Source organism: Myotis myotis, unplaced genomic scaffold, assembly GCF_014108235.1.
Source record: "Myotis myotis isolate mMyoMyo1 unplaced genomic scaffold, mMyoMyo1.p scaffold_m19_p_1, whole genome shotgun sequence".
Classification (NCBI taxonomy): Eukaryota; Metazoa; Chordata; class Mammalia; order Chiroptera; family Vespertilionidae; genus Myotis; species Myotis myotis.
The window spans coordinates 147,292,751-147,307,765 of NW_023416313.1; the positions used below are offsets into that span (position 1 = coordinate 147,292,751).

The following is a 15,015-nucleotide window of genomic DNA, read 5'->3' on the forward strand; positions in this document are numbered from 1 at the left end:
TTTCCTTACATCTTGGGCACCAAAGGGATGTTTTTTTCCCATAGAGCAGCAAATCTGAAGGCTTCGTTGAAGGTATTTTCTTGACTTGAGAGTATAAAAGCCTCAGACAGGAAAAAGACAGACACCGAGCCAGGTTCCCACAGAGAGTTTATTGAGGGAGCCAAAGCCAAGGAGAGGACCAAGGAGTCCTACTCAACATCCCTCCTTGAAGCCGCTGGCCTCTGCAAGATGGACTGTCCTGGGAGGGAGGGCCTGCCCTGTGTGAGGCCACATGGAGCCCCTCACATCACAACCTGGCCTACCCCAAAGACCCAGACACAGAAAAGAAACGACATAATTCCCACCCTAGGAGGGTGCTGAGGACCTGCCTTCCCCATCCCACCCTCCCCCAAAGGGCTGCAGCTCTAGCCATCAGGACCTCTGACTGGCCAGGCTAATCCTTAAGGTGAAGGCCAGGCAACGGGCCTGCCTGGCTGCTCAGGTCAGACATGGCTCCAGGCATCTAATCTAGGAGCTAATACCTAACATCCAAACATGATTAAAAACACTCAGGACAGTGCTCTTGCTAACGATGGCCACACCCAAAGTAAAGGCAGTCCTGCCAGACCCCAGCCAGAGATAGAGACCCAAGCTGAATGAGGGTGAGATTGTGAGGAGACCCACGGGGAGGATTTTCCAGGGCTCAGGGCCCTCGAAAGCCTGGGCTTCTGTTTCTCCCCATCCAATGCCAATGACTCCCCAAAGATTCCTCAGAAGGGAGAAAGAGAAGAGAGCTTATCAAGAGGCTCAGCCACATATGGGCTGGGGGTCAGATCTACTGGGGCGAGGAAAAGGCTGAAGAGGGGTGGGGCACTGAGGCAGGAGCACTGGGGTGTTCCTCAGACTCTGGCATGTCATCCTGGAAGTACTCAGCCTGGCGGTACTGCCACAAACGCAGGTTCCCGTCCCACTGCAGGGCAGAAGGTGGCAAGTAGTCAGGGGGTGCTGCTCCCTCCCAGGTCCAAGTCCCAGACGTGCACTGCTCCCCCGGCTCCCCCCCCCTCCCCCAACTCTTGCAACCTCACCGAACTGCTGACAATCTTCTCCTCAAAGGGGTGCCAACTGACGTCACGCACACAGGCCTTGTGGTTGGTCAGCTTCTTCACGATGTGCCCACTGAGGAGGTCATACACTGTTCACAAAGGCCAGAGTGGAGAGGCTGCCACAGGACCTTCTGGCCACCCATCTCTCTCTGAGCAACGCCACTTACCTACCTCTCAGGCACCTTCCCACTTGCCTAGAGTAACAAAACCCACAGCAGAGGATGGGGCTGTTTCTCAATTTCTTTCCCCTTTTCCCACCTCAGACTGAGGGTATGGTCTAGCAGAGCTCAGATATCTCTGGCCCTCAGCTACATTTCACAAGGTCTAAATGCAATGTGGCTTTAAAGCTGTTAGCAGCCATTTTCTAAAAAGCCCACGAGATCTGGAAGGCATCACAAAAGTGAATAATAAATGTCTCCACAGGTACGAGAACCTGGTGTTCCTTATCTGGACAGGGCGCACCTTTCTCTCATTCTGGTGGGTCTCCCCCTGAGTGCGCGATTTCAGGCTCCTTATAGCTGCAGCTGTGTTTGTGCATTTCTCCTGCTCTAGGGCTTGAATGTCTTTGTGTCATTCCTTTTTCCTCTGTTCCCTCCTACCTTTCATCTGCAATCTCTCTTCTTGACTGTCTACAAAACAACAGCGTATATTTTTGGTAATCTGTTATATTTACTGACTAGAATTCTATGTTCCTTGTCTTAATTTAAAATGCTGATGAATAGAATGTTTTCTGTTTCTGTTTAAGCCTCCCTTGTTCTAAGCTAAATTCACTTCCACTTGTAGATGCCACTGAGCTTAAGGTGGTCACTGGTATTATTAACCTGAGGAACATTCCTGCCCTTCCCAAGACTCCCTGTTCTGACACAATCCTTACCAACCACTTTGCCAGTGGAGCAGCCACTATAGATGAACTGCTGGCCAGTGCTATGGGTCGGGGAGAATCGGCATCGGATGAGGGTATGTAGCACCCCATGGCCCCGGTAGGTCATCAAGGAGCTGTCCCCTGGGAGCTTCAGCTTCCGCCAGGCTGGGTAGGGGTGCAGGGAGAACCCTAGGTTAAGAGTCTGGATTCTCCCAAATCACCAATCCTTAGCAAAGATCGATGCTCAGAATCATTTTTCCAACCCCCAAATGGTGGCTCTTTCCCCACCTAACAGTCAACTGGTATTCACCTACAGTCAGCTGGGCTTCCTGCTGATTAAGATACTGAAATACTTTCATATTGGTTAGTTCTGAGTGATCCCCAGCCTCCAACCCTGGGAACCCTTGGCTCACCCCATGGTTTAGCAAACAAAGAGTTAATGCTCTAGGCCAGAGCATATTCACTGTGCCCATGACAGGCCTCTCCAGGGGTTAAATATTTTAACTACTACCCCTGACCCCTCACTCTCCATATCTCAGGCTCTACCTTCCACTCTCACCTTTAAAAAAAAATTAATTTCTTACTTACTAAAATTAAAAAAAAAATGTTTTTATTGATTTCAGAGAGAGGAAGGGAGAGGGAGAGATAGAAACATCAATAATGAGAGAGAATCATCAATCAGCTGCCTCCTGCACGCCCCCTACTGGGGATCGAGCCTGCAACACGGGCAATGTGCCCGGACTGGAATTGAACCTTGACCTCCTGGTTCATGGGTCAACGTTCAGCCTCGGAGCCGCACCAGAGGGCCCTCTCACCTTTCTTGGGCACCTGCTGCCAGCGGTAGTCCCAGTTCTGCTGTGTGGCAGCCTGGCGTGAGGCTTCCATGCCTTCCCGGCTGGAAAAGCGCCGGATATCCCAGAGCTTGATGGTCTGGTCTTTGGAGTTGGAGATGAGATACCGGGCATCACCCTGTGAATCCCAAAGTAGATGATGAAGTGTCAGATCTTGCAAATGTTGGTGCTGTCAGTCCAGCTCCCCTCCACAGTTGAGGGGTAAACACGCCAGTCCTCTGATTTTGCTTGCCTCTTTCCTCATCTAGGTGAGCTCACATTTTTTTTATTGTTGTTAATCCTCACCCAAGGATATTTTTTCCATTAATTTTTAGAGAGAGTAAGAGGGAGAGGGAGAGATAGAGAGAGAAAAACATCGATGTGAGAGAGACACATCAATTGGTTGTCTCCCGCATGGGCCCTGCCTGGGGCTGGGGATTGAGCCTGCAACCCAGGTATGTGCCCTTGAGTGGAATCGAACCCGAGACTCTTCAGTCCACGGGCATATGCTCTAACCACTGAACAACCGGCGAGGGCTCACATCCGTTTTCTCCCTCAGATCCCACCCCGTGGTTATTCTTCAGCTTCTCTGCCTGTGCCTGAGGCACTGGCTGGTTCTCCTATTCTACCTTGGACTGTGTTCTATGTTTCTTCTACGGAAAGCCCTGCCGAGCTCCACTGGTACCCATCAGTGCTGAGTACCAATGGATCTCATGTTTCCTGGCTTAAGCCCCTTCCCTAAAGTCCAGCTCTTGCGAACTTGGCTAATAAGGACCTTGGGCGAGTTTCCACACCAGTCCTCTCTGACATCCTCTCCTAGACAACTGGAACCTTAGTAGCCTAGCTTCACAGTGCTGCCTCCCTGCCTACCTTGCTGTCAATGAAAGTGATGCCATCTTGATGTCCGGCCAGTGCACCCACAGGCTTGGGGTCATCCTCCCGCATGGTGCGTCGATCCCACACTTTGCAGATAGCATCGTCACCCCCGGAGAACAGGATTTGGGAGCTTATGTCAGCAAAGGCCACTGCATTCACATCATCCTCATGGGACTCAATCTAGGGAGAAAGAGAACAGGATATCTAGGACTTCTTTCTGGGTCTTCTAATAGCCAAGGACCAGGAAGCAGAGACTCTAAGTCTCAGCAGCAATACCTGAAGGGTGCGCCGGTTCTGTTCTCGATCAAAGACATACAGGCAGCCGTCATTGGCCCTGAAAGGGAAGGGATAAAGAGGGTCCTGAAGACAGCACTGAGAGGACTGTTGTGAAGTCCTGCTAAAGGGCAAACCCTTGTCTCCTCTTATATAGGAGGTAGAAGGAGTGTGAGCTGTGTTTGCAAGGAGGTTTGAGACCTCCCATCTCATTCTGGGTAAATGGTGAGCAAGAGGTAAAGCGAGTCGTAAACCTTGACCTTGGAGAAGGGCTGGTTGTTCTCCACGATGCCTGAGTAGGGGTATCCAGTATAGTCTCTGTGATAGCAGAGCTGGTCTCAGGGAGGACTCTGTCTCATTAACTGAGGGCAACATCCCCCATACTCACCCTCCTAGCACTTCTCGTCCATCTGAGGACACAGCAATGGAGAAGACAGCAAAGCGACGTTCATCTGGCCTGAAAAGAGCAAAGGAGGAGCTGATTAAGTGCACTTCCCTTCAGCCTTTGTTGATCCACACAGAATCTGATGAGGGTTGTAAGGCACATTTCTCAGGGGAAGAGAAGTCCTGCCAACACAAGCCAGAATTTGGATCACCTCAGGGAGAACTCTGAAATAATCTTGCAACCATCTATTTTACCCCGCTCCTCTGCTGACAGGACGGGTGGGTCCCTCCCAGGAATCCACACAGAGAAACTTGCAACCAGTGTACTTTTCCCTCTAAGCAGGAGTTCCAGTTCAAAAGATTTGCTCCTGGAGAGCCTTCCTTGAGAAGTTTCTGACCAGGAAGGGAAGCCAGTACCTTAGATCCAGGGCAGTGTGTGTGTCTCCCTCCCCGTAGATGTTGCAGATATGAACTAAGAGAAGCAAGAGAAACAAGAATCTTTCAGGGCTGGGGGAAGACAGGTAGAAGTGAAACTAGAGAGGAGATGGAACAAAGGGCCAGGATGTCAGACCCTGGAAGTGATCTTTCCAGGAGAAGGTGTAGAGTCCTGGCACAGAGGAGGTGGGCATTTGGAAATCTCAGGTCCCAGGCTGGAAAGACACCAGAAGTCTGGGGCATACTCACTGTAATCAGACCAGCTGGAGTATAGGAAATGGTTTCCATCAGGGGTGAAGGCCACATCCAGGACACTCCAGCCTACATCCCGGGCCTTGATGCTCTTGAATTTATGAAAGCGGCCATACCGGCAGTCATACAGTCTGATTGTCTGGTCTGTGTAAGTGGGGACCAGGCAGAATTAGGGAATAACCTCCTCAAATCCTCCTATCAGACCTCTAACAGTGTATCTGAGAAATGTGCTCTGGATAGCATCCCTAAGTCAGGGTCTGGGTGTTTCTAGCCTCAGCCATAGGGAGCATTCCTTGTTCTAGGACAGTTCATGGGACCAGGGTCTGGTACCTTGGCAAGCAGACATGAAGATTTGACCATCTTTGCTGTAGATGCCACAGAAAGCCTTCTGAGAGTAGGTATCAGTGAAGCCCAGATCATTGGGCAAGAAGCTGGGGAAGCAGAGGGAAAGTAGGGTTAAGGGGAGCTCGGGATGAGAAGCTCCCCCGTTAGCAGAATCCTAACAGAGCTGGACGTGAATACACAGGCATTCTTCTCTTTTGGCCTTGGGTAAAATCCCCTTTCATTTATTCTATCATCCTCTCATTTCCATACTTTTCCACTTTGTTTACTCTCAAAGCCTTAAGCCCACTTAACCTAACCTTCCTATCCCTGAGGATCCTTTAACATCTATACCTTCAAAACGTAGGAGATAAGACCTTTCTGGCCCTTAGAGCGTCTCCACCGAGCCCCATACTCACTGAGACATCACTCGAGACTGTTCTCCAAGGGAGAAGCTTCCCCGGTGGCAGAGGCCCCGTTCTCTCTAAAGGAAGGGATTGGGGAATATTGCTAGCAGAGACACAGGCCCCTCCTCCAAAGTTGTTGCTCTTGTTACAGAAATGGACACCACATAAAGGATGTCCCACCAAACCCTGGAGCAGGCTGGCTACGAACTTCCAGTTCCAGCACTTGAGGCTTCTTTGGAAAGTTTAATTCCCTCTTCTCTGGGGATGGCAGCGCTTCTGGCTACCTTGATAGGCCTGCTGCCAGGCTGGCGGGGGGTGGAGAGGCCTACCTGGTACAGCATTTGAGGGAAACTGTGCTCCCGGGCTGACCGCCTAAGGCCCAGCCGCCCTGTGGCCAATTCCACTTGCGTCTTGATCTCATTGCATTCCAGCTCCCGGGTGTCAGGGGTTGCATCCACTGTGAAGGCCAAGGAGAAATTTCATCCTAGGTCTTTCAGCCTCAGAGGACAGTTAGCAGAACTGTACTCAAGCCCATTCAATGTGGCTGCATAGAGTGGGTCTTAAAGGACTCCCTCATTCCCTGAATTATCTCATCTTCTTTCAACCTAACCTATTATTCTTTGTCAAAATTAAAAAGAAGATTTTCTGCCCTGGACGGTTTGGCTCAGTGGATAGAACGTCGGCCTGTGGACTGAAGGGTCCTGGGTTCGATTCAAGTCAAGGGCACATACCTCGGTTGTAGGTTCCCCCACCCTGGTCAGGGGTGTGTGCAGGAGGCAACCAATCGATGTGTCTCTCTCACATCGATGTTTCTCTCTGTCTCTCCCTCTCCTTTCCCCTCTTTCTAAAAATCTATGGAAAAATATCCTCAGGTGAGGATTAACCAAAGTAAATAAATAAATAATAGAATGAAAATAAATAAATAAAGTAACTACTGATAAGAAGAGACTTATTTCTAAAAAAAGAAAGAAAAAAGATTTTCCAATGAAAGTCTTCTGATGTTAGGGTGTCAGTCTGCCTTTCCTCTTACCAGGTGGGTTGTATCTGTCTCCAAGACGCCCGTCCCAGGCACTGTCATGCTCTTCCTCGGAGTCCGAGAGGGCCTGGATGAGTTGTAAATTTGCTGCACCTCCTCCCTGCACCAACCTCACTTGGCCCCTGTGGAGATACCCCACCCCCCATGATAAAGGGAAAGGGTGCCTTTCCCAAACCAACCGAATTCAGGGTCAAGGGCTAGCCAGTGCTGAGACCACCTGGTACGCAGCCCTCATACCGTCCCCATTTTGAGGTCTGAGGTTGACTAGACCTTGGCTGTTATTTTCAGTCTCCTACAATTCTCACCCTTTCAGCAGGAGTAAAGAACCCCAACATTACATGGAGATTGACAGACCTACTAAGTTAACTTCCCAGAGAGTTAAAAATTCTGAGAGCATTTCCTTCTGAGCCTCTGCCCACGGAGTCCAGTATAGAACACAGTATTCTGAGGGGACCCCCAAACTTGTCTTCTCCTCAAGAAGCCACAGCTAAGAAACGAAGCCAGTGTCTCTCCCTTTCCAGTCAATTCCTGGTGGCCACTTGCCTCAAAGCATTCTTTCTTCAAGAGCAGGGTTATATTAGGCTAATTTAAACTTGTTTTTCAAGAAAATCCACATGGTCTCATATCACATGCAATTAACTTCACTAAAGTTCAACACCCACCTCCCCAACTCTTCAACCCCTCACATCACTCCTTTTCTACCAGGGCCTTTTATCTTATTTTTAAAATTTACTTGGAAAATAGATTACACTTGTGTAGTCATAGCTAGAGAGGCTCCCTTCAACAGTCCCGGAAAACACAAGAGTGATACTTTGGTGACCCTCCCTGGGCAAGAACCACTCTTCCTGGGTATGAGGCTCAGTGCTCAGTGTCCAGCAGAAAAAGGCTGCCGTGCTCAAACAGAACAGCTGTACCGGGCCAATCCCATTCCCTATCCTCTGTCTGGAGTTGGGACCAAGGGACTGTGGTGGCACCTGGTGGGGACACACCACAGGGCAAGTTACCTGCGGAGGAGATAGGCCAGTACCTGGGCCAGATCCACATCTTCATCCTCCTCTTCCTCTTCCTCACTCCGACGCAGACCAGCCCCTCTTCGGGGCAAGCCCTCGGAGGAGTCTCCAGACCCAGATCCTGCGCTGCTGCTGTTCCGCGATCCCATCTTCTGGTCACAGCATCCTTAAGTCCGGTGCAGGCACTCCTCCTGTCACCTCCTTAGGTTTGGTGAAAGCAAAGCCTGCTCTAGAAATACTAGGGTCTCCTGGGATAGGGGTGGCTATCTCTAGGAGGGCGACACTTCTTAGGGACCGAGGGGACCCCTTTTTCCTTAGCCTGTGACGACTCCCCACGCTTCAGGAACACAAAGCTTCCCCAATCTTGGGAAGCCAAAAAAAGAAGAGAGAAGCCTAGGGCCCTGGCTCACCAATGAGAATCCTTGAGAAGAGGAATTTCTCAGTTTTCTGCCTCAAACTCACCTATCAAAGTCCCAGGAGGGGGTGGATTCCCAGGTAACCTCTCTGGCAGACCAATCACAACCCCTTGCGGGAGAACGCGCCTCATTAGCTTATCTCATCTAGCCAATCAGAAGCCTATGGACTCAGAGACCCCCGACGCCCCCCTTACCGACCAATCAGAGTGCTTCCTTGTGAAAGTCGGCAGCAGCGACAACCAATGACGTTAGAATTCAGCCTAACACCCCCCCTCCCCAGCCTCACGCCCACGTGTGTGCGAGGGTGGGGGGTGTGTACGCCGAGGAGAGGAGGCAGGGAAGAGGCTGAGAAGCCCCTCCCACTGGAGCCGGCGGTTACCGCCTCGCTCGAGACCACCCACCAGCCCGGAGCGGTCGCAGGAGCCGCACGGGCGGGAGGTCTTGTTTACCCCGACTGCAGCCACAGCGTTGGCCAACTGCTCCTCCGTCACGCGCCCCCTTCGTCACTCATCTCCCGGCTTCCCGGTGCTCGGACTGTTGACGTCACGCGACGCCCCTGACGGCCCCGTCTCCTTGGCCCGCTAACTGGACAGCTGAGCGCGGTGATTGACAGGTGGGTGGGAGGAAAGTGCGTGGGAGTGAGGGGAGGAGCCTGCGCGCGACGGAGGAAGGGCGTTCGCTACTTGTTGGGAGGAGTAAGTGGGGAACCGGTTGTTTCCTGAATCAGAGATAACGGAACCACAATTAATAGGTGAGGGGTGGAGCTTACAAAAGACGTTGGTGGTTCGCTACCGAGAGGTGTCTTAGCAAGGGATACAATTTGATGTCGGTCCCAAAAATTCATGTGGCTTCGCACTTTTCAGATGATCTCTGAGGGCCTCCTCTCCCCCCCTCTCCCCCTCCGGCTCCAGCCTTCCTGTTGTCGTTGCTTGAAGCTTCGGTCGGCCCTACCAAGGGGTGTCGGCCCTATAGGGTGTGTTTAGATCACTGGTGCGGGACGCAGGCCTCCATACCCTCCTTTCTGGGTTTAGCTTCCGGAAGCCTTGTTCGCGTGGGGAGCGCCCTTTCTAGACCTCCCCTTAGCCGCTCTGATAACTTTTTAGATGGCCCCTGGCTTCCCCCCGCGGTCTTTGTAGACGCTCCCTAACACTCCGGTAGATCTCCACGGGCTGTCAGGTTCCGTCAGTTCCCCTTAGACACCCACCCCCTTGGCCCTCCAGGATCTGCAAACTTCCCCTCGACCTTCTGTCCTTGCCTTGCCTGTCCGGCCCCGACCACCTGGCTAGGGTGTGCAAGCACTCCGCCGCCTCCCCGCTCCTCCGGGTTTATTAGTAACCCGCCTGAGTCCGAGGCCCGGGCTTGCCAGGCCTCGGGATCATCGCCCAGCCCAGGGGGCGGGTGACTGGGCTCGAGTGACCTCGCTGAGCCGGGCGCAAAGGTCCGGCGTTCAGGCTGCACCTCAGCACCCCCGGCCGCACTCCCTCAGAAGTGCTTCAAGAGGGGGGAGGGCGGGGGTCAGGAGGGGGGAAAAGGACAGATATGTAAAATTTTAGACAAAGTCCTGGCCGGTTTGGCTCAGTGGATAGAGCTCGGCCTGCGGACTGAAAGGTCGCAGGTTCGATTCCGGTCAAGGGCATGTACCTTGGTTGCGGGCACATCCCCAGTGCGGAACGTGCGGGAGGCAGCTGATTGATGTTTCTCTCTCATCAATGTTTCTGACTCTCTCTATCCCTCTCCCTTCCTCTCTGTAAAAGATCAATAAAATATATTAAAAAAAATTTTTTAGACAAAAAAAAAAAAAAAAAAAAAAAGAAGTGCTTCGAGCTGTCCCGGGTCTAGAGCTCCCTGAAGACAGAGAGGGGAGCAAGGGCTCGTAATTCCCCCGGGCCTTCCCTTCTGGGCCTCACTCTCCCTGGGAGGGCGAGGGTGTGGTCAGTGCTTTGGGTCGGGCTCCTGGTCTCTAGACTGCTAGACCCGAGTTTATCTCTGCTCACCAGGGCCGGCTTTCAGGGCGTCTCACTGTACAATCGAACCCACACTTGTTTTACTATTGACAGCAACGCACTGTAAACAAATATACCCCAATATGGGACAGGATTGGTTAAATAAATTATGGTCCATGTGACAGGACACAGAAATACCAGGCAGACATTAAAATGGTGGTGTAGTCTTCTATTTTTATGCTATGGGAAACTGTTCAGTTTCATTGTTAGGTTTTAAAAACGGTGTTGGTTCTCCTGGTGGCATATTATGGTGGATACAAAAACAGTATGGTTTCAATTTTGCATAAAAAAGTATGAAAATACCCACGCTCATTATACCATTAAACAAATAACAAAATGCATGGATTAGTGACAAAGGTATAGCATGAACATTGCAATATGATTAATACACCTGGAGCACCTGAGGTCCACAAAAACGCACACACAAATAACTGTTCAGCTCATCTTAATAATGCATTTTTGGCCCCTTTCCTCTTCTTGGCCCCTTCTACTTAGCACTTACAAATCCAGTCTAAAATGGAATGAAACCCAAATTCAAGCCTTTGAAATACGAAACTTGTACATTATTATTTTTTCTTTATCTAGAACTTGTACATTATTGAATAAACATATAAAAGTCATGGAAATGTAAAACAGTCTGAGGTTGTATGACCAAAATGAGTTTTTTCTTTTTTTTTTTTTTTAATCCTCACCTGAGGATATTTTTTTAAAAAATATATTTTATTGCCGAACCGGTTTGGCTCGGTGGATAGAGCATCGGCCTGCGGACTGAGGGGTCCCGGGTTCGATTCCGGTCAAGGGCATGTACCTTGGTTGCGGGCACATCCCCAGTAGGGGGCGTGCAGGAGGCAGCTGATCGATCTCTCTCATCGATGTTTCTGACTCTCTATCCCTCTCCCTTCTTCTCTGTAAAAAATCAATAAAATATATTTAAAATATATATATATATATTTTATTGATTTTTTACAGAGAGGAAGGGAGAGAGATAGAGAGTTAGAAACATCGATGAGAGAGAAACATCAATCAGCTGCCTCCTGCACATCTCCTACTAGGGATGTGCCCGCAACCCAGGTACATGCCCCTGACCAGAATCGAACCTGGGACCTTTCAGTCCGCAGGCCGACGACACTCTATCCACTGAGCCAAACCGGTTTCGGCACCTGAGGATATTTTTCCATTAATTTTTAGAGAGAGTAGAAAAGACAGAGAGATGTGAGAAAAACACATCGATTGGTTTTGAGATACATGCCCTTGACCAGAGTTGAACCCGGGAACCTGCAGTCCACAGGCCAACGCTCTATCCACTGAGCCAAACCAGCTAGGGCAGTCCTTACTTTTTAAAAAAATACGTTTTTGTTGACTTCAGAGAGAGGAAGGGAGAGGGAGTGAGAGAAATCTCAATGATGAGAGAGAATCATTGATCGGCTACCTCCTGCACGCCCCCTACTGAGGATTGAGCCTAATACCCAGGCATGTGCCCTGACCGGGAATTGAACCATGACCTCCTGGTTCATAGGTCGACGCTCAACCACTGAGCCACACTGGCTTGGCAGCATTTCTTTGTTCATTATCACAATTTACATTCAATATTACTTTGTATTAGTTTCAGGTATACTGCATAGTGGTTAAACATTTATATAATTTATGAAGTAATCTGCCTGATAAGTCTAGTATCCATCTGACAGCATATATAGTTATTATATTATTGACTATATTTCCTATGCTGTACTTTATATTCCTGTGACTATTTGTAACTACCAATTTGTACTTTTTAAAAAAATATATATTTATTGATTTTAGAGAGGAAAGGAGAGAGATAGAAACATCAATGATGAGAGAGAATCATCGATCGGCTGCCTCCTGCACGCCCCCTCCCCCCCCACACACTGGGGATCAAGCCCACAACCCAGGCATGTGCCCTTGGCCGGAATCGAACCTGGGACCCTTCAGTCCGCAGGCCAACGCTCTATCCATTGAGCCAAACCAGCCAGGGCACCAATTTGTACTTTTTAAAAAAATATATATTTTATTGATTTTTTACAGAGAGGAAGGGAGAGAGATAGAGAGTTAGAAACATCAATGAGAGAGAAACACTAATCAGCTGCCTCCTGCACGCCTTCTACTGGGGATGTGTCCGCAACCAAGGTACATGCCCTTGACTGGAATCGAACCTGGGACCCTTTAGTCCGCAGGTTGACACTCTATCCACTGAGCCAAACCGGTTAGGGCCAATTTGTACTTTTTAAACATTTTTTTAAATGGATTTCAGAGAGGAAGGGAGAGGGAGAGAGAGATAGAAACATTTTATTCCATTGTATATATGTACCACAGCTTAAAATTTTTTCTTTTTTGTTAATTCTCACCTGAGGATGTTTTTTTTTCATTGATTTCCCCCCCCCATTGATTTTGAAAGAGAGTGGAAGGGAATGGGAAAGAGAGACATAGACATCCATGTGAGAGAGACACATTGATTGGTTGCCTCCCGAACATGCCCCGATGCCCCAACCAGACTGGGAATGAACCTGTAACCTGTAACCCTTGACTGGGAATTGAACCAGTGAACCTTCAATACTCTGGCTGATGCTCTACCACTGAACCACACCGGCAAGGGCAGCCTTTTTTCTTTTTTTAATGATTCGGTTTTCTTTTTTAAAAAAATATATTTCTTTATTGATTTCAGAGAGGAAGGGAGGAGAAATAGAAACATCAATGATGAGAGAGAATCATTGATCAGCTGCCTCCTGCATGCCCCACACTGGGGATCAAGCCCGCAACCCAGGCGTGTGCCCTTGGCTGGAATTGAACCCGGGACCCTTCAGTCTGCTGGCCAATGCTCTATCCACTGAGCCAAACCAGGTACAGCCAAGGGCAGTCTTTAATCCATTTTTAGTTTATTCTTGTATATGGTGCAAGAAGGTGATCTAGTTTCATTTTTTTTTGCATGTATTTGCCCAACTTTCCCAACACCATTTATTGAATAGACTGTCTTTATCCCATTGTGAAAATGGCATTTCTTTTAAAATAATTAAAATTAAGTCATTTTGATAAACTCTATTGGCCTTTCCTCTCATGATTTTGAAATTTGGTGTGTTTCTTGGTGACAGTTTAGTGCTTTTCATTTGGATAGCTCTATTCTCCCGGCTACACGTAAAGTCACTGAGAGGTTTTCCACCTTTAGCACCCATTTTAGAACCAATTCTGGTAATTGCTAAGATGTCATGACCTGCCTTGGGGTTTCCTGCTCATTAGCATCTCCACTAGAGGGCAGGCTGGGCTAAAGAGGAGAGAGGAAAGCAAAATTTTCTTTCTCTGGCTGGCACTGTCCTCCAGCTCCCCATCTCAGCTCCTAGCCTGGTGATTGCACAGAGCTCCTGGGACACGTGTCCAGCTCCAGGCAACACAAGGGAAAATTCTGAAGTGACTGATGATGTGTTTATACATTATCTTCTTGCAGCATTCTCTTTATAGAGGAAAGGAGGAAGTATGGTAATTTACCCAGGACTTAAAATATGTTGACTATAAAGCAATTGAGTAATTATGGGTTTTCTAATACTTTCATGTCCTGTGTCCTTGAGAATCAGAATTTTGTGTGTGGCAGACATGAGGTACACATGTGATACAGAAGACGTTAAAAGCCCTTGAGCCCTGAGTTTGAGTAGGAACTATCGGCATGAGGTGTTTTATTTTTCGATCCCTATTTACTGAAAAGGTCTAAAAACAATGATTAATTCAGTATCAATGAATACTCCTGCCACCTATATCTTCTTGTTGTTGTTCTGCCACTTATATCTTAAAATACCATTACCCACAGAAAGAAACCACAGCTTGGAGAGATGGCTGATTCTAGGTCGGGGCAGGAAGTGTATAAGATGAGCATGGAATAATTTAGCAAAGAAGCCAGCAGACACTATCAGGGTAATGCCAAAAGGACTCAGGAGCCTAGTTATCACGGCCACAGATGGGACAGTTTGAGCATTAATAAGGATAATTGAATAAACATTATGTTTAGGGGCCCTGGCTGGGTAGTTCAGCTCAGTTGGTTAGTGTCCTCCTGATAAGCCAAGGTTGCAGGCTTATCCCCATCAGGGCACACATAGGAATCAGCCATGAACGCATAAATAAGTGGGTCAACACATCAATTCCGCCCCCCCCCTCCCATTCCTCTCTCTTTCTCTAAAATCAATAAAAAAATTTAGAAAAAATAAACATTATGTTTAAATCCATGAGTTCATAATGGGGTTTGTGTATTTATAACTAATTCGTCATCTTATTTTAAAAAATATATATTTTTATTTATTTCTGAAGAGAGAGGGAGAGATAGAAACATCAATGATGAGAGAGAATCATTGATTGGCTGCCTCCTGCATGTCCCCCACCGGGAATCCCACAACCCAGGCATGTGCCCTGACCAGGAATTAAACCGTGACCTCCTGGTTCATAGGTTGACGCTCAACCACTGAGCCACACTGACTGGGCTAATTGGTCATTTTTTTTTTTGAAGGATAAGAAAACAAATCATTATTATGAAGATGGTAAATAAAGAAAAAGCAGTTATACTGCTGTTCGTATATAAACTATAGCCCAGGGTAATGAGTAAAAGATAAAGGGAGTGTCTCTTTGTAAAAGTATTCCAGCTACAGAACTTAGATATGGCTGCTTTGAAATCCCTAATAAATTAATGATTCTAAACATTGAACATCTAGGCCTGGATTCTTCAATGGTTAAATTGAGGTAAAAGAAGGGAATGGAGGAGGAACCTATAGTTTGAAAGAGACTTAAAAAGTCTATGAAATTGTTTGAAAATGAGCAAGGCTAAACTATAATGTTT

General features: G+C 48.3%; 1 protein-coding gene across 7 annotated transcripts; it reads right to left on the minus strand.

Annotated features, from left to right (window-relative positions):
* Positions 1–130: 130 nt before the first annotated feature.
* On the minus strand, positions 131–8,775 carry DCAF11 (DDB1 and CUL4 associated factor 11). Of its 7 annotated transcripts, none has more exons than XM_036355033.1 (15): positions 8,634–8,775; positions 7,763–7,969; positions 6,753–6,880; positions 6,052–6,179; positions 5,735–5,799; positions 5,325–5,425; positions 4,992–5,138; positions 4,725–4,779; positions 4,312–4,380; positions 3,927–3,984; positions 3,645–3,830; positions 2,760–2,913; positions 1,957–2,109; positions 1,065–1,171; positions 131–949 (listed from the first exon to the last, which is right to left on the minus strand). In XM_036355033.1, the coding sequence occupies exons 2-15, from the start codon at positions 7,915–7,917 to the stop codon at positions 815–817; spliced, it is 1,641 nt and encodes a 546-aa protein (XP_036210926.1). In that variant the 5' UTR covers positions 7,918–7,969; positions 8,634–8,775; the 3' UTR covers positions 131–814. The 7 variants fall into 7 exon arrangements, with proteins under 7 accessions (XP_036210926.1, XP_036210943.1, XP_036210963.1 ...); XM_036355050.1 differs by having other exon boundaries at positions 8,586–8,709; XM_036355070.1 differs by lacking the exon at positions 8,634–8,775 and adding an exon at positions 8,383–8,525.
* Between the last annotated feature and the right edge of the window lie 6,240 nt (positions 8,776–15,015).